The sequence below is a fragment of the Perca flavescens genome, chromosome 19 (assembly GCF_004354835.1).
Source record: "Perca flavescens isolate YP-PL-M2 chromosome 19, PFLA_1.0, whole genome shotgun sequence".
In the NCBI taxonomy this organism is placed as follows: Eukaryota; Metazoa; Chordata; class Actinopteri; order Perciformes; family Percidae; genus Perca; species Perca flavescens.
The window spans coordinates 25,670,751-25,698,216 of NC_041349.1; the positions used below are offsets into that span (position 1 = coordinate 25,670,751).

At 44.3% G+C, this 27,466-nt stretch overlaps 1 protein-coding gene across 1 annotated transcript in view; it reads left to right on the top strand.

The window, feature by feature from the left end:
* Nucleotides 1-1,700: 1,700 nt before the first annotated feature.
* fgf11a (fibroblast growth factor 11a) overlaps nucleotides 1,701-27,466 on the top strand; it is a 135,212-nt gene continuing 109,446 nt past the window's right edge. Inside the window, exon 1 of the mRNA XM_028564676.1 lies at nucleotides 1,701-1,893. Within this exon, the coding sequence (XP_028420477.1) occupies nucleotides 1,701-1,893 (193 nt within the window). The remainder of the gene's footprint in view (nucleotides 1,894-27,466) is intronic.

Genomic DNA, 27,466 nt, shown 5'->3' on the forward strand with positions numbered 1-27,466 from the left:
TGTCACACACCCTCACACCCGTACACCTTCACACTGTGTCGCTCCTTCATATATACACACACACACACACACACGCTCCCCTCACACGTGTGCGCTGAGGCAGAGAGGTGCCTTGTTCGGGAGACACACACTGTCTCTCTCACACACACACAAACACAAACAGACACACACACACACACACACACACATGGACACACACTGTGCAGCTAGACTCAACAGAACCAGTACGGCTACTGTCACCCACCGGTGGAGACTCGCATGAGCGGCAGCAATACAGCATCTACCGTAAGGCACGGCTACCTGGCAGCCCCCCCCCTCCTCCTTATTCCCCTTCACCTCATCTCCTCTCTCTCTCTCTCTCTCTCTGTCTCTCTCTCTCCCCCTCGGTCTCGCTCCATTCATTCACCCCCTGGTTCTCCCAGCTGTGGGGCGGCGTGCGTGGCTGAAGGACACAACGCTGCGCTCTGCTGTTGCGTGGCGCGCTGCCGACAGAGTTGGAGAGCCCGATCCGACCGGGGGGAGAGATAGACTCACTGCACTCCCTCCCTCTCTCCCCTCGTTCTCGCTGTGTCCCTGTCTGTCTCTCTATCCCCGCGCTCTCTCGTTCATGAATGTCACCTCTATCTCTGGGAAAACGCTGGATTTCTCAAGCCCCCCCTGTCTTTTTTTTTCTTTTCTTTTTTCTTTCTCCCCCTTCTTCTTTCAGGGTGTGGGTGAACGCAAAGGGTGATGCCAGGAGAGCTTGAAAGACAGTGAGGAAACAAGCCGCACTCCGTCCAGCAGCGTCCATCCGCACCCCCCCCCCCCTTCATCCTCGCCCCAACGTGCAGAGCTGGTACCTCAGGTCGGACAGGTCTCTACTTCTTCTTCTTTTTCTTCTTCTTCCACTACTTCTCTCGCTCTGACGTTGTTTCGGATGGGGACATTTTAAAGGTGATGGACAGAAAGAAAAGGAGCAGTGTCGCTCCTGTTATTTTTGGAGAGTTGACATTCGGGCATTTCTTTTCGTCCCGCTGAGTAGGTTCAGGCGTCTGATCTGCAGGATTAAGCGGGTTAAGAGGACTAAACGTGATTTTTATTTTTTTTTTTTTTTTTTTTTTTTTTTTTTTTCTTTTGATTCTTCTTCTTGGTTTCATCATGCAGCGAGTGGTTCCGTGGATCAATCCTTTCAGACGGGGTTGAGTCGGAACTTCATCGGCGCTCCAGGAGGAGGGTGCGGGTGCGCTCGGATCGGGACAGAGGCACCAGGGCACGTCGCTGGGCTACAGTGCTCTGGTTTTCAGGTGGATGACAACATCACTTGTCCCAGCAGAGGAACAGTGACGTTATTGAGGCTTCACCTGAACCTCACCCGGGACAACTAGAAGGACATTTTGAAGGCAAACGCCCATCGCTCAAAACCTCAACGAGGGCCAGTTTTCAGTTTTGGGGCGGGCATTTTTGAGGGAGCCGCCTTCATTTCCTCCACCTCCTGCTCGTTTCCTGCCATTCTTCCCCGCTGCTTTGGTCCGTCCTCAGAAGCCCCCCCCCCCCGCTCCCCCACCCCCACCCCCCTCTCCTCAGCTCTGCACCCCTCCCTCAGCGGTGCTCCGTCGCCCTGGGTGAGCGGGCAGGGGGGTGGCCCACGGTACCCCCCGACACCTGGGCGCCACCAAGCCGCCCTTGGCCGGTGAGGTGGCGGCAGGGTCAGCGCTGGGAAGATGGCCGCTCTCGCCAGCTCCCTCATTCGCCAGCGCAGGGAGGTCAAGGACCCCCAGGCAAACCGGCAGATCGCCAGCAAGCGCAAGCCCTGCCCAAAGAGCAACAAGTCGCTCTGCCAGAAGCAGATCCTCATACTGATATCGAAGGTTCGGCTATGTGGCAGTCGAGGGAGAAAAATGGAAAAAAGACCAGGTGAGACTTCCTCTCAAACTCTCCTGTTTTTTGTTTTTTTTTTCTTCCTCTGTCCTACACCCTGTTCCTCTTCTCTTCTTCTTTGCATTTCCGGCCTGTACCGGATAACTGGATTTTGACGGCTGACTTGCCAGACTACAGAATAATCCTCAACTGTAAAGCCTCAATACAGAACATCCCCAGCCTGTAATTTGTAGTGCAGGACTTAATCTGAATTTGGGAAAACATCCCAGCCCATCACTTCCTGGTAGCCGTACACAACATGTCCTGTATTTATGGTTGCACAGGACATGGACCGAGTCAAATCCAGCTTAATGCTCACCGATTTGTACCCCTGACCAGCCTGGCGTTGTGACCGTAGTGACGACTCTGTCGAGGCGCATGTCAACACATCCACACGCTGGTAATCTGCAAGCACACGGCGAGCGTGGCTCATACACACGGTGATTTACTGTGATATAAAAATGTCAAGAGGCGCCTCATTTGCAATTCTGGGGGCCATTACTCTCCCTGTGCTTCCCTCAAGGCAAGTGAAACACAGAGTGGCCTAATTTGTCTCGTGTGTTTGCATGTTAAATGGAATTGCAAAATGATTCATTTGAAGCTAAAGGAGACAGTGACCCTGTATGTGTGCGGCGAGTGTCTGTGCTACATGTGTGTGTCTATATATATATATATATATATATATATATATATATATATATATATATATAGAGAGATTACAAGCCAAAAATAAAGTAAAGACTACTTCTTCTCAGTGTTGATACTGTATCTTAAGGATGTCAAAATGTCGAGGCCTGACAATAACATGGGGTTTGAGAGGTTCCGTGGTTGTGGTGAGGCAGGAGAGACAGGACTGAACAGTAAAAAAACAACACACACACACACACACACACACACACACACACACACACACACACACACACACACACACACACACACACACACACACACACACCCCCCAGTGGAGCTGGCAGTTTGTCCACGAACGTAATGTGCGTTTGTAGGTCAGACCAATTTGGTGCCAAAGTTTGATTTTATATTTGTAGTATTAGTTTATTGAAAGCTTTATAAAGTTGTTATAGAGAAAGCTTTTTTGGAAGTTATATAGTCTTCCCCTCACTTTTAGTAGTCTTCTTAGCTTCTTTTGATTGGTAACTACAACAGTTTGTTCCCATCTTTCCAATTTTTAAGGTAAACACTATTTGACATACATCTTGGATCACTCTATGCATACAGTATATGTGCATCTTCATGTGAGCTTGTCCTCACCTGCGTGCGCGTACGTGCGTCCATTTCCCCACATCCACCTCCCTGCACTTCCGTGCCCAGAATGTGTGTGCGCTTTTCCGCTCGATGCGAGCGTGCTTGTGTGTCCCATGATATTTATTACCTCAGCGTGCCAAGTTCATCATGGTAATTACGTGGGGTACCTCTAACGTGGGAAGCAGCATCTGCCATCGAGGCGGCTGCTCTCTATATTGTAATTACGGTAGTAAAGTATGTTGGACAGGTCGTGGCAGTGCCAGCTCTTTTGGGGGGAGGCCACGCGTGCGCCATGCCCATTGTTTGGAGCCATTTCCACCCCGATTGGCTTCAGTGCTGCTCCCCCTCTGATGGATTTATTGTGGTACTCGTTGGGACTAGGCATGGGGACTGTGGTTAGAGACCCATTACCAGTTTTCATCATTTGAAGGTGTGATTTACAGGGGTTAAGTACCCTGTGTGGCAGTGTGTGTGTCTTCATCATTCTCTACGTGTGTGTATGTGTGTGGGCAGCATAGGGAAGACACTACTGGCCCCTGGCTGTGTGTGTGTGTGTGTGTGTGTGTGTGTGTGTGTGTGTGTGTGTGTGTGTGTGTGTGTGTGTGTGTGTGTGTGTTAGGGCTGCCACCTCTTAGTCGATTAGTCGACTCATCGGTCGTTTTGGTCTTAGTCGACTAAGATTTCTTTAGTCGATTAGTCATTTTTTATGCTTATTCATGCTTAATTACTCATTTCCAAGAAACTTATGAGCACATTTATGGTAAACACAAGATTTAAAGTGGTGCTTTTGCAGGATTAATTGTGGAGAAACTCAATTTTACAGATGGTTAATTAACTACATTTATATTGTGCTTTTCTCAAAGCACCTCTCAAAGCGCACAGCTCTGTCAATTAAATCAACTAATCGATTAGTCGACAAAATTGTATAAGTGTTAGTCGACTAAGAATTTTTTTAGTCGAGGACAGCCCTTGTGTGTGTGTGTGTGTGTGTGTGTGTGTGTGTGTGTGTGTGTGTGTGTATTCTCATCATGTGTGAGTTTCCTACCTCCTTCGCTGAGCTTCAGCCCGAGGCCACAGTTGACCCCTGGTCAGCAATAAACGCCCAGAATATTCCTGAGCCATAGCCGCCTCCTCTTCCTCCTCCTGGCAGCACTTGAGAGCAGCCTGCTTACAGCTTGCATTCACCTTGCCTCCAACTGGCTTCCATTGTTTCTACCGGCATCATTTTGTTCTGCTATTGGCTTATTCTGCATCCTGTGGCTTATAGTCTCTTGCATTGTCTTGTATTTTGGTTGGTTCCCATTTATTTGTGGCTAATGGCTTTTTTTTCACTGGTTTCCTTTGACTCTGGTAACCTTCTCTTGGCTTCTGTTGACTTTTGTCAAGCACAGAATTTTAAGCAGCAAAGCTCGGAATTTTCATTTTTCATCACACGCTTGGAAATAAAAAATTTAAAACGGGGACGTTAAGATTGTAGTCACCCCAGGCTTATAAGCACAAATTCCAAACCGATTTCACTACAGCCAACTGATAACAGTGTGATACATTATAGCATCAGTACTTGTACCGGCTTATAATTAATAATGCAAGATAAACGCCACATTTTTACTGTGATACACAGGGACAGGGTGTCAGTTATTATGGATGCGCCATTAACGAACATTATTATGTTTGCATCTAGCTTGAATGTCAAATGACGTCCACGTCGACACATGCAGTCCTACCCAAGCCATCCTACGGTTCCCAGGCAGGGAACAGCACCAACCCAATATGACCCCCCTCAGGTTGTCTGCATCGTGGAAAGTGTCACGAGGAATCCATTGGGGAATCGGCAACTTTCTGGGTCAGCTGTGTAACATCAGATTTACATCACATTTAGATCACATTTTTTACATTGTGGTTGTTCACTTACAATATCTGCCATAGGTGAAACTAGCCTACCCATATCAGAGTAGAGTTATTCTACTCTGTGTTCAGTTCTACTTTAAAATCATAATCAGGAGCAGGTAGAGGTAATACATAGCTGGTTACTCAGTAAGAGAATGATGTTCCGTTTTTTTGGGGTCAAATTTGTACTAGTCCACTTTCTACTTCTACTCTACACTACATTTCAGAGAGAAATATTGTACTTTTTACTAGACCACATTAAAGGGGAACTATGCAGTTTTTTTTTTTTAAAGTTAATTTACCTTAACTGAACAGCTTCTGAGTCATTGGAATGGTTATATGACTTTTTTTTTTTCGAGTTGAGTGGTGGTCGTCTCACTCCCTCCCCCGCGCCTGTGAGCGGATAAAACCACCCTTGCTTTCTGAATGTGTCCTGCCTTCAGTCTCCGGGTGAGCTGTTCAAAATCTGCACGGCTTTCTACGTCACTAGCCGAAACGAGCTGGCTAACCGCAACCGTTTGCATTCTAGCGCTAGCCTGCTAACGCTAGCATGATACCTCGTTATCAATGGCAAAGCACTGCTACAACACACACAAGTTCACCATAATCTACAAAAGAATTACTTACATGTGCACCCTCGTTTAGAAGAAGTCTCCCGGCTAATCCTGGCATGTAACTGACCGAAGTTGGAGAAACAGCCTTTCTTTTACTGTGTATGGAGCTAGCTGCCATGATCTACGATCTGAGCTACTGCGCATGTGTGAGTTATATATGTTATATTAGGGTTGCCCCCCTCTTTGACCAATTTCTCATTTTAGTCTTAGTCGACTAAGATTTCTTAAGGCGATTAGTCGAGTGTTATGCTTTTCATGCCGAATGACTTATTTCCAAGAAACTTGGGTCTCTGGTAAACACAAGCTTTCGAAAGTGGTTCTTTTACATCATTCTTTGCAGTGAAACTCAGTTTTACAGATCTGTTGATTTTAAATCAACTAAGCCATTAGTCGACAACATTTTTTTTTTTAGTGTAAGTCGACTAAGAATGTCTTTAATCAAGGTCTTTCCTAATGTTGATATATTTGCCTAGAGGTAATTGATGGTAAAAAACACGCTGATTAACCTTTAAATGTGCTCCATTTGAAGGCAAACAATACTGCTGTAAGATGAAGTCTTCAGTTTGTTTGGTTTGGGTCTATCCTCTACAGCAGGGGTCTTCACCGGTTTTTAAGTCAAGGACCCCTTAACTGAAAAGAGATGGAGCAGGGACCCCCAACTACATGTATTGTATAAAATGAACTGGGCCTACAATAACGTGTAGGGGGGCCTAAAGCCTTTATACATACCTCCTTTTTGCATAGAATACTAAGCTATTAAAATAGCCTAATAATTGTTGGCATGCTTTTATAATTCATGTTTTATTTTAAACATACATGTGGCACAGTGGATCCTTAGGATTAACTTTGTCTGTGGATGGCCTAAGTGTGACTACCTTACCTATAGGCCAGTAAGCAGTAAGGATTTATATTTGCTAATAATATGTTGGATTCATGTTAAGACTTTTTATGTTTTGAAAAAACTTTCAAAAATGAACAATAATTTGGAGCCCCCCCCCCTGTATTGACTCTGAGGATCCCCTAGGCGTCCTGGACCCCCTGTTGAAGATCTAAAGACTTCCCCACATATTTCACCTAATATTAGTCCCTGTTTGAAATTGTGTGCGTGTGCGTGCGGGTCCGTGTACGATTGTGTGTTTGTGTGTCCTCAAACATTTGCTACCTGCTTCTAAGTGACGGATGCGCAGGAGTGACGTTTGTTTGTGTCCCGGCCTGACCCACACACCTTCCGTCGCCTTACTTCCTCTCTTACAATGTCACCCCCCATCTCTCCCCACTCTGTCACCTCTACACACACGCACACACACCCTCTAACCCTCACCTTACCCATACTAATGATGCCCCAGCACTAAAGCCCACTCAGCTTATAACAAGGTCAGCTCGCCCTGCACAAACACTCACAAGCAAGCTAGCCTTAGTGGACACCCATATACACAAGTACTAATACCTATAATCACACACACGTGCACAAATACAAACATAAAACCCACACCTAGGCACTCAGTCGGACTAACACACTAATAAATCCACATGATAATTTAAGCAGTGAGTGTGGGAGAGAGATAATTTCGCCCTGGCTGTGTGTGTGTGTGTGTGTGTGTGTGTGTGTGTGTGTGTGTGTGTGTGTGTGTGTGTGTGTGTGTGTGTGTGTGTGTGTGTGTGTGTGTGTGTGTGTGTGTGTGTGTGTGTGTGTGTGTGTGTGTGTGTGTGTGTGTGGGACTGATGTGATCTAATGAGGATGTTAAGCCGCCTATTGGATATCAAAGGGAAACCAAAATAGCTTGTGTTCGTCCTCTGACTGCCGGCCGTAGCGGCTGTGGAAGCCCTCCTCTCTTCTGTTAACAGGATAGAATAACACTCGGAGTTGTTACCGCAGCACGGGGCAACTGTTCATCCAGCCACCGCAGAACGGTTTGCGTGACTGTGCGTGTGTGTGCGCGCGGGAGAAAATGTGTGCGCGTTTTGTGTCGGAAACAAATAAATGACAGTAGTCGGCACTCACACCTCCGCCAGTGTGCTCATTTTTGTGCCGTGATTCATCAGGCCACATGAGCTCCTCTCATTAACACACACTGATTTATCAATAATGTGCGGCAGCGTTTGGAGAGCACACATTGAACTGGGGGGGGCGATTTACTGCCTCAGAGGCCAGACACTGGACAGGCTACACCAGGGAGGACTATATTTCTCTCCCTCTCTCCTCTTTCCTCTCAATCCATCCTCCAGCTGGCTTTCTCCTCCTCCCTTTCTCCCACACAGCCTCGACCCCCCCCCCCCACCCCCCACCCCAACCCCTCATCCACACCACTCACTTATCTTCTCAAGGACATCTGGCTTTCTTATAACTGTCTCTCCCTCGGTGCGTGCCTGTCTCTCTCCGCTCGGCCGTATTTCCCCCGACTGTGTCTAATCATGTTGTCTCCGGGCCAGGCAGTTAGTCACTGGATGCTTCAATGGCACAAATACTGTAGGCATTGTGCTGCCGTGTTACGCAACCCGTGGTTCTATTGTGATATGATGGATCAGGAGCCCGTGTGATGCACGTCGAATATAGGGAACTCTAATCGTTCAGATTTGGAGTTTGTTTGCTATTGTTCTCCTTCCCTCTCGGCGTACGCAGCCTTCATGTTGCTATGGAGTTATCAAGGGTGTAGGTTTGGTTAGGGAGAGAATTATATTATCTAACAAATAACAAATAGTCAGACAAATTGCTGTATTATTAATATAGTAACACCACTGACAGCTGCAGCAAAAGCTGGATGGAAACTGAACTGAACACTCCTGATTTTAACCCTGAATACTTTTGGGAATCGGGCTCAATTCTTTGCAAGATTGTCGTTGGATGCTTAGTTTTAGGGGACTGGGGGATGACGCCTGATTTAATTGCCTGTGCGATCCGCGATCTGGTTGTCAAACGATCGGGATGGATTTCCAGAATGTTCCAAATGTTGGTCGGCCATCTTGCAGTTTGTGCAGTTTTGCTCGGTCTACTTTTCCACACGGCTGCAGCTGTCCAAAGAGCTGTTCTAAACTCTACTGAGCTCGTTGGACTGAAGAGGTATTTGACATGTTGTGGCTCCTGTTGTCTTGAGACTTTGCCTGAACAGAAATGAAACTCCACAGCAGAACAGCCCAACCATACTGTCTACATCTTCAAGTCATCTCCGTGTTTCCTTTTAGGATTTTTAAAAAGGCAACCGGGATTAAATTGTTTTTGTACAGCCCTATTTCTAATATCTTTTTTTTTTTTGCTTAGGGCTCGTCCTTTCTGTAGATTTGCTAGTAATGCTGTCGTTCTCTTTTGTTTTTTACATTAAGGGCAAAGCAGTAGTAGTGCAAGACTAATACAAATGTACAGTGTCTGCACAGCGTAAGACGGCATGACTCTCCATGATGCAGCGTTCAAGAGCGAGTCTGTTGTGTTAGCTCCGCCTACCCTCTCTGATGGACCAACAACTGCTCTGTGATGGAAAATGCATCACTAACCCGATTTCTCCACTGGGCGCGTCTGGGCTGCGTTCTGGTTTTGGTTCCATCCTCCGCGACGCGCCATACCACACCGGGAGCGTCTCAGTGGCGGAGCGTCTTGCTGCCCGACTCGCAGATTCTATTGTCTCTACAAGTACTTCACAGAACAGTTGCTTTCATCAGTGGGCTGTAGGCTCAATCACCTTTGGGTTACCTCATTCAGCGATTGATAGGACATTTATTTAAATGACTTATTTTTAGAAAATGAAAGATGAAAACAAAATAACAATAAAATAAAGCGAAGAACCCTGTACACAACCTCAATGAATACTAGGGTTGCACAATTAATCACAATTCTATCGAAATCTCAATACGAACTAGTGCAATATCCAAAATCGCAGGGGCGGCACAATATTTGTTAAAGGCAAACTATGTGTCAAACCATTCTAAAATAAGTATCGTAAAAATACACTTCAATCATTTTATATATATTTTTCAATGAGAATGATACAAAAATGATCATTCCCTCCAATATCGTGAATCATACCGCAATCACAATATCAGTCAAAATAATCGCAATTGGCTATTTTCCTCATATGGTGCAGCCCTAATGAATACATTCTCAGAAACGACACCAATTAAATTTGACATGTTTGAAAAAGTAGATCAGAGGAGCGAAAGCCAGCCAGAAATCGGTTTCAGAGTCAAAAGATGCTCCCTCCTTTTGGAAACCGTGCAGGGAGGGGGCAGAAAGTGAACAGCTGTACAGTAAAACCCAGCAAATAAACCTGCTCCAAGCCACTGGGCATTTAAAATTGCTTCATTACATCGATGTTTCCGAAAGGATGATCATGAAAGCATTTTTACAATAATCTCACGGTGGAGGTCCACCCGACTAAACATAAAGATGACCCCACCCCCCCCTCCCCGCTCAGCTCCCCCTCTGACCCTCCACTGCCCCTTTAGTGCCAAGTTTTCTGCAGCATCCACTGATAACAAACAGCAGGCAGAGATCTGATCACGTAGCTCCCATGAAGAGTTTTTTTTTGTGGAGACAATAATATCTAATTCCCAATGGAAATCATCTTGTAGTTGTGAGAACTGTTTTAATACTTTGAGTAGTGGCGGCTCTTAGATCTTTTGCTCATTAGCTACAGACCACCAACCGTCCCCCCATCCATCACCGGTAAGCCATATCGCCACGTGCTTCAAAGCGTGCAGCGGACGGCCTCCGTTGTTTCCTAACAGGTTCCGCCCTCCGTCTCTGCCAGTGTGCCAGATGTTGTGTATGAAATGGTGCCCGGAAGAAATGATTTTTTGACGCTAACATTTGGCCTGTGCGATGATCAATGTGGGCTTTCAGTGCCGCCCCGCCCAACCAATTGATTTATGGAGCGGCACACCATTTGTTTTGATGCGGAGTGGTTTTTTTTTTGGTTTTTTTTTTGGACGGGCATCAATCATCGTTATCAGACAAAATAGAATATTTCCGGTGCCTGTGCCTGATAATTTGTGTGTGTCTGTGTCTGTGTCTTTCCTGTCCTGTACTTCAGTGGGGGCTAAAAGTTTGCTCCTGTGTGTTCCACGAAATAAGTGTCATAACTGTGCGTGTGTGTGAGTGCTAGTGAGGACATTTTGGGCTTATGAAGGCGGCAGCGTGCCCTGGTAGGAATGAGGCTAGCAGCTCGGGCTCGGTATGGCGCGCTCTTGGCATGGCACGGCACTGAGAACACCAAAGTGCAATGAGAGCAGGGCAATGATGCCGAAGGGTTTAAGTTCTGAATATTTTGCTCTTCAGATGACCGCCAGCTGCGAGAGGCACACACCCACAGTGAAACATGTCTGCATGCATGCAAATACGCTGGCATTTAGCTACAGCAGCACTCAACATCTTCTTTTTGCATCAGACAATTTCCGCTCCGCTGGGATTCACCGTCTTGAGAGCCCAAGTAACAAATGACCGGCAAGCGTTGAGTCAGCATCTTGCACACCCCCCAACCACCACCAACTCAACCTTGCTTTTCTCAATGTCAATCCCCCCCCTCCACACACACACACACACACACACACACACACACACACACACACACACACACAGAAACAGCGCACTGTCCCTTTTAGTCAATGATAGTTAAATCGCAATATTAACATGCCGAGGACAGTAAAGCCAGCATTAGCATTTTTGTATGCAATCAATTTGCCGCATGGTTTGTGTGGAGAGCTGACGTGTGTCACCTCACATGGACATGGCGGTTTTAGGGACACACACACACACACACACACACACACACACACACATAAAGCATGAAAACCTTCTGGCTGGATCCCAAACAAGACATAGAGGCGCGCTAAGCCACAGAGAGATCCACAATGGCACTGAGAACACACACACACAACAACACACACATACACACACACACACACACACACACACACACACACACACACACACAAACGTCCTGACTCTCTCTCTCTCTCTCTCTCTCTCTCTCTCTCTCTCTCTCTATATGTGTGTGTGCGTGTGTTTACCGCTCACTCCGTCACACGCGTCACCTCAAACCCTTCAAACCTGCCACCGTGTGATGGCGAGAAGAAACTGGCCTTATGGGAAAAGCCCTCTGTGTGTGTGCATGCTTTCCTGCTTGTGTCTGGATCTGATTACGTTTTAATTTACTTTGATCCCAGAGACTTTGGCTCCCAAGGGTGGTGTAGAATTTACTGACAGGTGCTGTGTGGACCAAGAGGATCAGCACAGCCAAGGCCAGACTCTGACTTGTCATTGAGTGAATATTATTTCACTTCTAACACAGAGGGGATAGAGAAGAGAAAGTGAAGCTGTTCTTATTTGACTGACAGTCTGAGTCTTCAGTAGAATACAAATTCTTTGTCAATGATCATTAGCTCCCGGCAGCTGTAAAAGTGGATGTTTTTGTTTGTTTTAATTAATCTAAACCTGCCACTGAAATACTCCCTTTTTAGTTAATCTTTTTATTTACAACTTCCAGAGTAATACTTTAAAAGGCTGTTTCACCCAAATTACAAAGAAACTTATTTTCTCACCTAGGTTTTTGCATGGACTATTTTCTTCCAAAGTTTGTGTCAACAGTTTTTCTATGAAAACCTTTCCCAGTGAGGTCTGCGGATTATTAGAATAACAGATTCTTTCTTAAAAACATGTTGATTAAATGTAATTCATGAATCACTTATGCAACACAAATTATATTGCATTCCCCTCCGTTGTATATTGCGAGGCAAAAATGTAGAAACCCGTCATGATTGGAACTTTCTACAAGTGACGCTTTTCACACACACACACACACACACACACACACACACACACACACACACACACACACACACACACACACACACACACCACCACCACTACCACCTCTTTTCCCGCAAGTCATGGAATTTGCACCTCAACTTTTTCTGCTCTTTGAGGTTAAAAGAAACTTTTTTCTTCATCAGTCTATCTCTCGTCATCTCTTCGTCATCACCTCGCTACCATTCCTCCCCTTCCCGTCTTCCCTCCACTTGTCCTCCTCTCCTGCTTACATGCACACAGAGCACTTAAACATGCTTGCTGCATTTGCTGTACTTGAAGTGCTGTTGGCACGTCTGTACATGACTAACACTGAATAATGTAACTTGCCTGCGTCTGTAGACTGACAGCAGAGGCGAGCGTTTCGACCCTATAGAGATAATTCTTTTATTTTACTGCATACGTAACATTCCTGGCATTCGCATAATGCATATTCGCATGCAAACGCTGCCGGGTTGTTTTGAAGAGAAATGTGGCAAATTGCATAGACAGGCATGCACTTTACATTTGCAGTTGCTCCCTTGTTCACACTGACGTACACACACACAGATGGTAAAGGGGGGAACGGTGCACACAGAGCTGTGATCTATACTGTATCAACCCCCTCTAGGCTATGGTGTGTGCTCAAAAGCACAAGTGTAGTTATTGACTCCGGACCTACAGCACATGTAAGCCATCAACATGTGTTCTTTTTGTAAGGATTTGTAATGTCTTTGCTCCCTTTTTGCAAAAATAAACAAGTCAGAAACATTGGGAATTCCCAAGAGTGTGTTCGAGCTGTCAATCTTCAGACTGATCGCATAAAGTGGCGTATGTATGACACGCCAAGTCTAATGCCATTTTGGCATGTTATCAAGACGCATAATTGCTTTTTAGCATGTTTATCAACGCCGTTTGGCCTCCATTGACCTACATTATGTGTGAAATATCGCCTAGCGAGTAGTATGAAAGGACTGAAGTCCGCGTAGGGATGGTGGTTGTGGTGGCGGATGGGTAAAACACAGGACTTTCACCCACAAAGGCACTCTTTATCTTATGCCCCCATAACTGCCGTTTTAGCTGAGTGGGAGCTCTCGGCATTAGCTGCAGCAGCTCCGTGTTGCTAGCACCGATTCGGCTCATTTTTTTTGCTATCGGCAGTAGTCATATACATATAGCAATCAAGATTAAAGGAAAACTTGCCCGGAGTTCTCCTTTAATGCTCAAATACAGCCTGTTATTAATATATACTACATTACTATGGTTGTTGTTACACGTTCTGTCCACTAGAGGGACTTCAAAAATCAGCGTGGCCTTGAAGGGGATCTCCGTCATCGCGCATTGCATTTCTTGCACTCAACTTTATTTACATTAATTTTCCACCACGAGCGACAAACCCAAAACAGAGAACTCTGTAATGAAACATGATCTAACATGTGCAGTCAAGCGGCTCTGTTTTAAAGGCTAACGGCACTTTCGGTTAGCACAATGACATCACGTTAGAAAGCACAGCCGAAAAAGATTTGTCATAAACTAAGTAACAATCGTGTTAGCCACGATGCTAACGGCATTGATAACCAAGCCAAACGGTGCCGTTTCTTATTTTTTTTGTGATTTAAAAGCCGCCTGTTTCTTTCAGATTGTAATATATGAAGTGGAAGCTAACTCCGACAGCTGTAGGCCAGCTAACATTAACTTTATCTTTCTCCATGAAGCTCCCAGCTAAGCTCCTATAACTTCATGACGCTTGTTAGGAAACCAGTACGAGCTAATCAATAACCTAAGCATTTTGGCTGGGTGGATGTCGATTTTAATGTCATGTTAAAACTATTTCCCATCCTTCTTCTGATTTCCAGCCACAGCCTGTCTCTCCCCCCCTTTACAAATGTCATGGGGGACCTTGCTGATTGCAGCACCCTGTCTACCTGTGTGTTGTTGCCTCTGTGGTGCAGAAGCACAGGTGCGTGACGCGTCCTTCATTTTAATGTCCCATCAATCTTTAGCTGGAGAGCAGCCAGAGCGCGCGCAACCTCCCAAGCCCATTTTTTTAGTGGTGCCTTATTTTCAATCCAATGTTCAATTTGTTCAATAAAATAATGTTGGAAATTATTTCCTTGCATTTGTTTTAAATTCAACAAGAAATTGGTAGTTTCAGCAGAATACTGAAAGAAATGCAGAACTGAGTACACCTCAATATCTGTTTATTAATCTCAAGCAATATCGTTATCGCGATATTCAACAACGTTATCGCACACTTTTTATTATTTCTTGCAGCCCTACTACTTACATAATGTAAGATATTTTGCATGCAGATGAGAGGAGAACCTCTTTTAAAAGTGGGGCTTTACCTGTGCCATTGGATGATTCATCACGCAATTAAACTGCAGAAAGGGAGGGAAGGAACAACAAGAGAAAGAGATAGAAAGTACTCTCAGCTGTTCCTTGAGCCAAGCACCAAGTCTTTGTTAAAACTTTTGGTGAAAGCCATTGACAGCAAAACGCAGCACAAATTGTTAATCGACCTGCCACACTGCTTTTATTATTTCACCTCTTTAGTTTTGTCAAAGCAGTAACTTATCCAAATCTAGTCAATGCAAACAAAACCACGATTATGGGGGAATAGAGCTGGGCAATATATCAATATTATATCTATCGTGATATGAGACTAGATATCGTCTTAGGTTTTGGATATCGTGATATTGTAATATGGCATAAGTGTTGTCTTTTCCTTATTTAAAGGCTGAATTACAGTAAAGTGATGAACTTACCAGACTGATAATTGTTGTAGTATTTGCCTTTACCCACTTAGTCATTATTTTCACATTACTGATGATTATTTATCAAAAATCTCATTGCGTAGATATTTTGTGAAAGCACCATTAGTCAACACTACAATATCGTTGCGGTATCGATATCGAGGTATTTGGTCAGAAGTATTGTGATATTTGATTTTCTCCATATCGCCCAGCCCTATGGGGGAATCAAACTAACTAAAGACTTGTAGCAGGCAAACCTCCTTGCAACATATGACAATATACAGTTAATGAACATGTATTAATCAACTAATCGATTAGTCGACAAAATTGTATAAGTGTTAGTCGACTAAGAATTTTTTTAGTCGAGGACAGCCCTTGTGTGTGTGTGTGTGTGTGTGTGTGTGTGTGTGTGTGTGTGTGTGTGTGTATTCTCATCATGTGTGAGTTTCCTACCTCCTTCGCTGAGCTTCAGCCCGAGGCCACAGTTGACCCCTGGTCAGCAATAAACGCCCAGAATATTCCTGAGCCATAGCCGCCTCCTCTTCCTCCTCCTGGCAGCACTTGAGAGCAGCCTGCTTACAGCTTGCATTCACCTTGCCTCCAACTGGCTTCCATTGTTTCTACCGGCATCATTTTGTTCTGCTATTGGCTTATTCTGCATCCTGTGGCTTATAGTCTCTTGCATTGTCTTGTATTTTGGTTGGTTCCCATTTATTTGTGGCTAATGGCTTTTTTTTCACTGGTTTCCTTTGACTCTGGTAACCTTCTCTTGGCTTCTGTTGACTTTTGTCAAGCACAGAATTTTAAGCAGCAAAGCTCGGAATTTTCATTTTTCATCACACGCTTGGAAATAAAAAATTTAAAACGGGGACGTTAAGATTGTAGTCACCCCAGGCTTATAAGCACAAATTCCAAACCGATTTCACTACAGCCAACTGATAACAGTGTGATACATTATAGCATCAGTACTTGTACCGGCTTATAATTAATAATGCAAGATAAACGCCACATTTTTACTGTGATACACAGGGACAGGGTGTCAGTTATTATGGATGCGGCCATTAACGAACATTATTATGTTTGCATCTAGCTTGAATGTCAAATGACGTCCACGTCGACACATGCAGTCCTACCCAAGCCATCCTACGGTTCCCAGGCAGGGAACAGCACCAACCAATATGACCCCCCTCAGGTTGTCTGCATCGTGGAAAGTGTCACGAGGAATCCATTGGGGAATCGGCAACTTTCTGGGTCAGCTGTGTAACATCAGATTTACATCACATTTAGATCACATTTTTTACATTGTGGTTGTTCACTTACAATATCTGCCATAGGTGAAACTAGCCTACCCATATCAGAGTAGAGTTATTCTACTCTGTGTTCAGTTCTACTTTAAAATCATAATCAGGAGCAGGTAGAGGTAATACATAGCTGGTTACTCAGTAAGAGAATGATGTTCCGTTTTTTTGGGGTCAAATTTGTACTAGTCCACTTTCTACTTCTACTCTACACTACATTTCAGAGAGAAATATTGTACTTTTTACTAGACCACATTAAAGGGGAACTATGCAGTTTTTTTTTTTTAAAGTTAATTTACCTTAACTGAACAGCTTCTGAGTCATTGGAATGGTTATATGACTTTTTTTCGAGTTGAGTGGTGGTCGTCTCACTCCTCCCCCCCCCCGGCGCCTGTGAGCGGATAAAACCACCCTTGCTTTCTGAATGTGTCCTGCCTTCAGTCTCCGGGTGAGCTGTTCAAAATCTGCACGGCTTTCTACGTCACTAGCCGAAACGAGCTGGCTAACGCAAGAACCGTTTGCATTCTAGCGCTAGCCTGCTAACGCTAGCATGATACCTCGTTATCAATGGCAAAGCACTGCTACAACACACACAAGTTCACCATAATCTACAAAAGAATTACTTACATGTGCACCCTCGTTTAGAAGAAGTCTCCCGGCTAATCCTGGCATGTAACTGACCGAAGTTGGAGAAACAGCCTTTCTTTTACTGTGTATGGAGCTAGCTGCCATGATCTACGATCTGAGCTACTGCGCATGTGTGAGTTATATATGTTATATTAGGGTTGCCCCCCTCTTTGACCAATTTCTCATTTTAGTCTTAGTCGACTAAGATTTCTTAAGGCGATTAGTCGAGTGTTATGCTTTTCATGCCGAATGACTTATTTCCAAGAAACTTGGGTCTCTGGTAAACACAAGCTTTCGAGTGGTTCTTTTACATCATTCTTTGCAGTGAAACTCAGTTTTACAGATCTGTTGATTTTAAATCAACTAAGCCATTAGTCGACAACATTTTTTTTAGTGTAAGTCGACTAAGAATGTCTTTAATCAAGGTCTTTCCTAATGTTGATATATTTGCCTAGAGGTAATTGATGGTAAAAAACACGCTGATTAACCTTTAAATGTGCTCCATTTGAAGGCAAACAATACTGCTGTAAGATGAAGTCTTCAGTTTGTTTGGTTTGGGTCTATCCTCTACAGCAGGGGTCTTCACCGGTTTTTAAGTCAAGGACCCCTTAACTGAAAGAGAGATGGAGCAGGGACCCCCAACTACATGTATTGTATAAAATGAACTGGGCCTACAATAACGTGTAGGGGGGCCTAAAGCCTTTATACATACCTCCTTTTTGCATAGAATACTAAGCTATTAAAATAGCCTAATAATTGTTGGCATGCTTTTATAATTCATGTTTTATTTTAAACATACATGTGGCACAGTGGATCCTTAGGATTAACTTTGTCTGTGGATGGCCTAAGTGTGACTACCTTACCTATAGGCCAGTAAGCAGTAAGGATTTATATTTGCTAATAATATGTTGGATTCATGTTAAGACTTTTTATGTTTTGAAAAAACTTTCAAAAATGAACAATAATTTGGAGCCCCCCCCCCTGTATTGACTCTGAGGATCCCCTAGGCGTCCTGGACCCCCTGTTGAAGATCTAAAGACTTCCCCACATATTTCACCTAATATTAGTCCCTGTTTGAAATTGTGTGCGTGTGCGTGCGGGTCCGTGTACGATTGTGTGTTTGTGTGTCCTCAAACATTTGCTACCTGCTTCTAAGTGACGGATGCGCAGGAGTGACGTTTGTTTGTGTCCCGGCCTGACCCACACACCTTCCGTCGCCTTACTTCCTCTCTTACAATGTCACCCCCCATCTCTCCCCACTCTGTCACCTCTACACACACGCACACACACCCTCTAACCCTCACCTTACCCATACTAATGATGCCCCAGCACTAAAGCCCACTCAGCTTATAACAAGGTCAGCTCGCCCTGCACAAACACTCACAAGCAAGCTAGCCTTAGTGGACACCCATATACACAAGTACTAATACCTATAATCACACACACGTGCACAAATACAAACATAAAACCCACACCTAGGCACTCAGTCGGACTAACACACTAATAAATCCACATGATAATTTAAGCAGTGAGTGTGGGAGAGAGATAATTTCGCCCTGGCTGTGTGTGTGTGTGTGTGTGTGTGTGTGTGTGTGTGTGTGTGTGTGTGTGTGTGTGTGTGTGTGTGTGTGTGTGTGTGTGTGTGTGTGTGTGTGTGTGTGTGTGTGTGTGTGTGTGTGTGGGACTGATGTGATCTAATGAGGATGTTAAGCCGCCTATTGGATATCAAAGGGAAACCAAAATAGCTTGTGTTCGTCCTCTGACTGCCGGCCGTAGCGGCTGTGGAAGCCCTCCTCTCTTCTGTTAACAGGATAGAATAACACTCGGAGTTGTTACCGCAGCACGGGGCAACTGTTCATCCAGCCACCGCAGAACGGTTTGCGTGACTGTGCGTGTGTGTGCGCGCGGGAGAAAATGTGTGCGCGTTTTGTGTCGGAAACAAATAAATGACAGTAGTCGGCACTCACACCTCCGCCAGTGTGCTCATTTTTGTGCCGTGATTCATCAGGCCACATGAGCTCCTCTCATTAACACACACTGATTTATCAATAATGTGCGGCAGCGTTTGGAGAGCACACATTGAACTGGGGGGGGCGATTTACTGCCTCAGAGGCCAGACACTGGACAGGCTACACCAGGGAGGACTATATTTCTCTCCCTCTCCTCTTTCCTCTCAATCCATCCTCCAGCTGGCTTTCTCCTCCTCCCTTTCTCCCACACAGCCTCGACCCCCCCCACCCCCCACCCCAACCCCTCATCCACACCACTCACTTATCTTCTCAAGGACATCTGGCTTTCTTATAACTGTCTCTCCCTCGGTGCGTGCCTGTCTCTCTCCGCTCGGCCGTATTTCCCCCGACTGTGTCTAATCATGTTGTCTCCGGGCCAGGCAGTTAGTCACTGGATGCTTCAATGGCACAAATACTGTAGGCATTGTGCTGCCGTGTTACGCAACCCGTGGTTCTATTGTGATATGATGGATCAGGAGCCCGTGTGATGCACGTCGAATATAGGGAACTCTAATCGTTCAGATTTGGAGTTTGTTTGCTATTGTTCTCCTTCCCTCTCGGCGTACGCAGCCTTCATGTTGCTATGGAGTTATCAAGGGTGTAGGTTTGGTTAGGGAGAGAATTATATTATCTAACAAATAACAAATAGTCAGACAAATTGCTGTATTATTAATATAGTAACACCACTGACAGCTGCAGCAAAAGCTGGATGGAAACTGAACTGAACACTCCTGATTTTAACCCTGAATACTTTTTGGGAATCGGGCTCAATTCTTTGCAAGATTGTCGTTGGATGCTTAGTTTTAGGGGACTGGGGGATGACGCCTGATTTAATTGCCTGTGCGATCCGCGATCTGGTTGTCAAACGATCGGGATGGATTTCCAGAATGTTCCAAATGTTGGTCGGCCATCTTGCAGTTTGTGCAGTTTTGCTCGGTCTACTTTTCCACACGGCTGCAGCTGTCCAAAGAGCTGTTCTAAACTCTACTGAGCTCGTTGGACTGAAGAGGTATTTGACATGTTGTGGCTCCTGTTGTCTTGAGACTTTGCCTGAACAGAAATGAAACTCCACAGCAGAACAGCCCAACCATACTGTCTACATCTTCAAGTCATCTCCGTGTTTCCTTTTAGGATTTTTAAAAAGGCAACGGGATTAAATTGTTTTGTACAGCCCTATTTCTAATATCTTTTTTTTTTTTTGCTTAGGGCTCGTCCTTTCTGTAGATTTGCTAGTAATGCTGTCGTTCTCTTTTGTTTTTTACATTAAGGGCAAAGCAGTAGTAGTGCAAGACTAATACAAATGTACAGTGTCTGCACAGCGTAAGACGGCATGACTCTCCATGATGCAGCGTTCAAGAGCGAGTCTGTTGTGTTAGCTCCGCCTACCCTCTCTGATGGACCAACAACTGCTCTGTGATGGAAAATGCATCACTAACCCGATTTCTCCACTGGGCGCGTCTGGGCTGCGTTCTGGTTTTGGTTCCATCCTCCGCGACGCGCCATACCACACCGGGAGCGTCTCAGTGGCGGGCGTCTTGCTGCCCGACTCGCAGATTCTATTGTCTCTACAAGTACTTCACAGAACAGTTGCTTTCATCAGTGGGCTGTAGGCTCAATCACCTTTGGGTTACCTCATTCAGCGATTGATAGGACATTTATTTAAATGACTTATTTTTAGAAAATGAAAGATGAAAACAAAATAACAATAAAATAAAGCGAAGAACCCTGTACACAACCTCAATGAATACTAGGGTTGCACAATTAATCACAATTCTATCGAAATCTCAATACGAACTAGTGCAATATCCAAAATCGCAGGGGCGGCACAATATTTGTTAAAGGCAAACTATGTGTCAAACCATTCTAAAATAAGTATCGTAAAAATACACTTCAATCATTTTATATATATTTTTCAATGAGAATGATACAAAAATGATCATTCCCTCCAATATCGTGAATCATACCGCAATCACAATATCAGTCAAAATAATCGCAATTGGCTATTTTCCTCATATGGTGCAGCCCTAATGAATACATTCTCAGAAACGACACCAATTAAATTTGACATGTTTGAAAAAGTAGATCAGAGGAGCGAAAGCCAGCCAGAAATCGGTTTCAGAGTCAAAAGATGCTCCCTCCTTTTGGAAACCGTGCAGGGAGGGGGCAGAAAGTGAACAGCTGTACAGTAAAACCCAGCAAATAAACCTGCTCCAAGCCACTGGGCATTTAAAATTGCTTCATTACATCGATGTTTCGAAAGGATGATCATGAAAGCATTTTTACAATAATCTCACGGTGGAGGTCCACCCGACTAAACATAAAGATGACCCCACCCCCCTCCCCGCTCAGCTCCCCTCTGACCCTCCACTGCCCCTTTAGTGCCAAGTTTTCTGCAGCATCCACTGATAACAAACAGCAGGCAGAGATCTGATCACGTAGCTCCCATGAAGAGTTTTTTTTGTGGAGACAATAATATCTAATTCCCAATGGAAATCATCTTGTAGTTGTGAGAACTGTTTTAATACTTTGAGTAGTGGCGGCTCTTAGATCTTTTGCTCATTAGCTACAGACCACCAACCGTCCCCCCCATCCATCACCGGTAAGCCATATCGCCACGTGCTTCAAAGCGTGCAGCGGACGGCCTCCGTTGTTTCCTAACAGGTTCCGCCCTCCGTCTCTGCCAGTGTGCCAGATGTTGTGTATGAAATGGTGCCCGGAAGAAATGATTTTTTGACGCTAACATTTGGCCTGTGCGATGATCAATGTGGGCTTTCAGTGCCGCCCCGCCCAACCAATTGATTTATGGAGCGGCACACCATTTGTTTTGATGCGGAGTGGTTTTTTTTTTTTTTTTTTTTTTGGACGGGCATCAATCATCGTTATCAGACAAAATAGAATATTTCCGGTGCCTGTGCCTGATAATTTGTGTGTGTCTGTGTCTGTGTCTTTCCTGTCCTGTACTTCAGTGGGGGCTAAAAGTTTGCTCCTGTGTGTTCCACGAAATAAGTGTCATAACTGTGCGTGTGTGTGAGTGCTAGTGAGGACATTTTGGGCTTATGAAGGCGGCAGCGTGCCCTGGTAGGAATGAGGCTAGCAGCTCGGGCTCGGTATGGCGCGCTCTTGGCATGGCACGGCACTGAGAACACCAAAGTGCAATGAGAGCAGGGCAATGATGCCGAAGGGTTTAAGTTCTGAATATTTTGCTCTTCAGATGACCGCCAGCTGCGAGAGGCACACACCCACAGTGAAACATGTCTGCATGCATGCAAATACGCTGGCATTTAGCTACAGCAGCACTCAACATCTTCTTTTTGCATCAGACAATTTCCGCTCCGCTGGGATTCACCGTCTTGAGAGCCCAAGTAACAAATGACCGGCAAGCGTTGAGTCAGCATCTTGCACACCCCCCAACCACCACCAACTCAACCTTGCTTTTCTCAATGTCAATCCCCCCCACACACACACACACACACACACACACACACACACACACACACACAGAAACAGCGCACTGTCCCTTTTAGTCAATGATAGTTAAATCGCAATATTAACATGCCGAGGACAGTAAAGCCAGCATTAGCATTTTTGTATGCAATCAATTTGCCGCATGGTTTGTGTGGAGAGCTGACGTGTGTCACCTCACATGGACATGGCGGTTTTAGGGACACACACACACACACACACACACACACACACACACATAAAGCATGAAAACCTTCTGGCTGGATCCCAAACAAGACATAGAGGCGCGCTAAGCCACAGAGAGATCCACAATGGCACTGAGAACACACACACACAACAACACACACACACACACACACACACACACACACACACACACACACACACACACACGACCTCTCTCTCTCTCTCTCTCTCTCTCTCTCTCTCTCTCTCTCTCTATATGTGTGTGTGTGTGTTTACCGCTCACTCCGTCTGCAGCGTCACCTCAAACCCTTCAAACCTGCCACCGTGTGATGGCGAGAAGAAACTGGCCTTATGGGAAAAGCCCTCTGTGTGTGTGCATGCTTTCCTGCTTGTGTCTGGATCTGATTACGTTTTAATTTACTTTGATCCCAGAGACTTTGGCTCCCAAGGGTGGTGTAGAATTTACTGACAGGTGCTGTGTGGACCAAGAGGATCAGCACAGCCAAGGCCAGACTCTGACTTGTCATTGAGTGAATATTATTTCACTTCTAACACAGAGGGGATAGAGAAGAGAAAGTGAAGCTGTTCTTATTTGACTGACAGTCTGAGTCTTCAGTAGAATACAAATTCTTTGTCAATGATCATTAGCTCCCGGCAGCTGTAAAAGTGGATGTTTTTGTTTGTTTTAATTAATCTAAACCTGCCACTGAAATACTCCCTTTTTTAGTTAATCTTTTTATTTACAACTTCCAGAGTAATACTTTAAAAGGCTGTTTCACCCAAATTACAAAGAAACTTATTTTCTCACCTAGGTTTTTGCATGGACTATTTTCTTCCAAAGTTTGTGTCAACAGTTTTTCTATGAAAACCTTTCCCAGTGAGGTCTGCGGATTATTAGAATAACAGATTCTTTCTTAAAAACATGTTGATTAAATGTAATTCATGAATCACTTATGCAACACAAATTATATTGCATTCCCCTCCGTTGTATATTGCGAGGCAAAAAATGTAGAAACCCGTCATGATTGGAACTTTCTACAAGTGACGCTTTCTACACACACACACACACACACACACACACACACACACACACACACACACACACACACACACACACACACACACCACCACCACTACCACCTCTTTTCCCGCAAGTCATGGAATTTGCACCTCAACTTTTTCTGCTCTTTGAGGTTAAAAGAAACTTTTTTCTTCATCAGTCTATCTCTCGTCATCTCTTCGTCATCACCTCGCTACCATTCCTCCCCTTCCCGTCTTCCCTCCACTTGTCCTCCTCTCCTGCTTACATGCACACAGAGCACTTAAACATGCTTGCTGCATTTGCTGTACTTGAAGTGCTGTTGGCACGTCTGTACATGACTAACACTGAATAATGTAACTTGCCTGCGTCTGTAGACTGACAGCAGAGGCGAGCGTTTCGACCCTATAGAGATAATTCTTTTATTTTACTGCATACGTAACATTCCTGGCATTCGCATAATGCATATTCGCATGCAAACGCTGCCGGGTTGTTTTGAAGAGAAATGTGGCAAATTGCATAGACAGGCATGCACTTTACATTTGCAGTTGCTCCCTTGTTCACACTGACGTACACACACACAGATGGTAAAGGGGGGAACGGTGCACACAGAGCTGTGATCTATACTGTATCAACCCCCTCTAGGCTATGGTGTGTGCTCAAAAGCACAAGTGTAGTTATTGACTCCGGACCTACAGCACATGTAAGCCATCAACATGTGTTCTTTTTTGTAAGGATTTGTAATGTCTTTGCTCCCTTTTTGCAAAAATAAACAAGTCAGAAACATTGGGAATTCCCAAGAGTGTGTTCGAGCTGTCAATCTTCAGACTGATCGCATAAAGTGGCGTATGTATGACACGCCAAGTCTAATGCCATTTTGGCATGTTATCAAGACGCATAATTGCTTTTTAGCATGTTTATCAACGCCGTTTGGCCTCCATTGACCTACATTATGTGTGAAATATCGCCTAGCGAGTAGTATGAAAGGACTGAAGTCCGCGTAGGGATGGTGGTTGTGGTGGCGGATGGGTAAAACACAGGACTTTCACCCACAAAGGCACTCTTTATCTTATGCCCCCATAACTGCCGTTTTAGCTGAGTGGGAGCTCTCGGCATTAGCTGCAGCAGCTCCGTGTTGCTAGCACCGATTCGGCTCATTTTTTTTGCTATCGGCAGTAGTCATATACATATAGCAATCAAGATTAAAGGAAAACTTGCCCGGAGTTCTCCTTTAATGCTCAAATACAGCCTGTTATTAATATATACTACATTACTATGGTTGTTGTTACACGTTCTGTCCACTAGAGGGACTTCAAAAATCAGCGTGGCCTTGAAGGGGATCTCCGTCATCGCGCATTGCATTTCTTGCACTCAACTTTATTTACATTAATTTTCCACCACGAGCGACAAACCCAAAACAGAGAACTCTGTAATGAAACATGATCTAACATGTGCAGTCAAGCGGCTCTGTTTTAAAGGCTAACGGCACTCGGTTAGCACAATGACATCACGTTAGAAAGCACAGCCGAAAAGATTTGTCATAAACTAAGTAACAATCGTGTTAGCCACGATGCTAACGGCATTGATAACCAAGCCAAACGGTGCCGTTTCTTATATTTTTTTTGTGATTTAAAAGCCGCCTGTTTCTTTCAGATTGTAATATATGAAGTGGAAGCTAACTTCGACAGCTGTAGGCCAGCTAACATTAACTTTATCTTTCTCCATGAAGCTCCCAGCTAAGCTCCTATAACTCGCGACGCGGTTAGGAAACCAGTACGAGCTAATCAATAACCTAAGCATTTTGGCTGGGTGGATGTCGATTTTAATGTCATGTTAAAACTATTTCCCATCCTTCTTCTGATTTCCAGCCACAGCCTGTCTCTCCCCCCCTTTACAAATGTCATGGGGGACCTTGCTGATTGCAGCACCCTGTCTACCTGTGTGTTGTTGCCTCTGTGGTGCAGAAGCACAGGTGCGTGACGCGTCCTTCATTTTAATGTCCCATCAATCTTTAGCTGGAGAGCAGCCAGAGCGCGCGCAACCTCCCAAGCCCATTTTTTTAGTGGTGCCTTATTTTCAATCCAATGTTCAATTTGTTCAATAAAATAATGTTGGAAATTATTTCCTTGCATTTGTTTTAAATTCAACAAGAAATTGGTAGTTTCAGCAGAATACTGAAAGAAATGCAGAACTGAGTACACCTCAATATCTGTTTATTAATCTCAAGCAATATCGTTATCGCGATATTCAACAACGTTATCGCACACTTTTTATTATTTCGTGCAGCCCTACTACTTACATAATGTAAGATATTTTGCATGCAGATGAGAGGAGAACCTCTTTTAAAAGTGGGGCTTTACCTGTGCCATTGGATGATTCATCACGCAATTAAACTGCAGAAAGGGAGGGAAGGAACAACAAGAGAAAGAGATAGAAAGTACTCTCAGCTGTTCCTTGAGCCAAGCACCAAGTCTTTGTTAAAACTTTTGGTGAAAGCCATTGACAGCAAAACGCAGCACAAATTGTTAATCGACCTGCCACACTGCTTTTATTATTTCACCTCTTTAGTTTTGTCAAAGCAGTAACTTATCCAAATCTAGTCAATGCAAACAAAACCACGATTATGGGGGAATAGAGCTGGGCAATATATCAATATTATATCTATCGTGATATGAGACTAGATATCGTCTTAGGTTTTGGATATCGTGATATTGTAATATGGCATAAGTGTTGTCTTTTCCTTATTTAAAGGCTGAATTACAGTAAAGTGATGAACTTACCAGACTGATAATTGTTGTAGTATTTGCCTTTACCCACTTAGTCATTATTTTCACATTACTGATGATTATTTATCAAAAATCTCATTGCGTAGATATTTTGTGAAAGCACCATTAGTCAACACTACAATATCGTTGCGGTATCGATATCGAGGTATTTGGTCAGAAGTATTGTGATATTTGATTTTCTCCATATCGCCCAGCCCTATGGGGGAATCAAACTAACTAAAGACTTGTAGCAGGCAAACCTCCTTGCAACATATGACAATATACAGTTAATGAACATGTATTTAAATGTAAACTGTAAAACAGTAAACTGAATATCTCTGAGTTGTGGACAACACAAGACCTTTCAGGACATCATCTTGGGCTTTGGGAAACACTGATCGACATCTTTCTTCACAATTTTTTGATATTTTAGAGACAAAACAACTTATCAATTACTTGAGAAAATAATCGCCAGATTAATCGACACTGAAAATAATCATAGTTTCAGCCCATGTATTGGGTGCATGCATCGTTTTCTGTGGATCTCTGGGGCATGGGTATACTATATGTTGAATCCTGCCAGCAGTATCAATGCAATTTACCATACGCTGTATAGAAATGTGGAGGGGTCTAATGAACAAATTGAACTTCAAGTGTTTATTACCACAAGGAATCTGTGGCTTCTAGATATATAGATTTAAGATTTTTCCATGAATTGCTATTGGTAGTTCTACTGTATGTATTTCTCTTGCTGCACAGCACGTGACAGATGTTATCTCAACTGCCTTTCCTCACGATAAAAGTCCTGTAGGTTGGCGGGGGGAGTCAGTTAAAATAATTTCCATCCATTTGTGTCAAATTCTGAAGCCAACGGTTTCACGCTGGATATGTG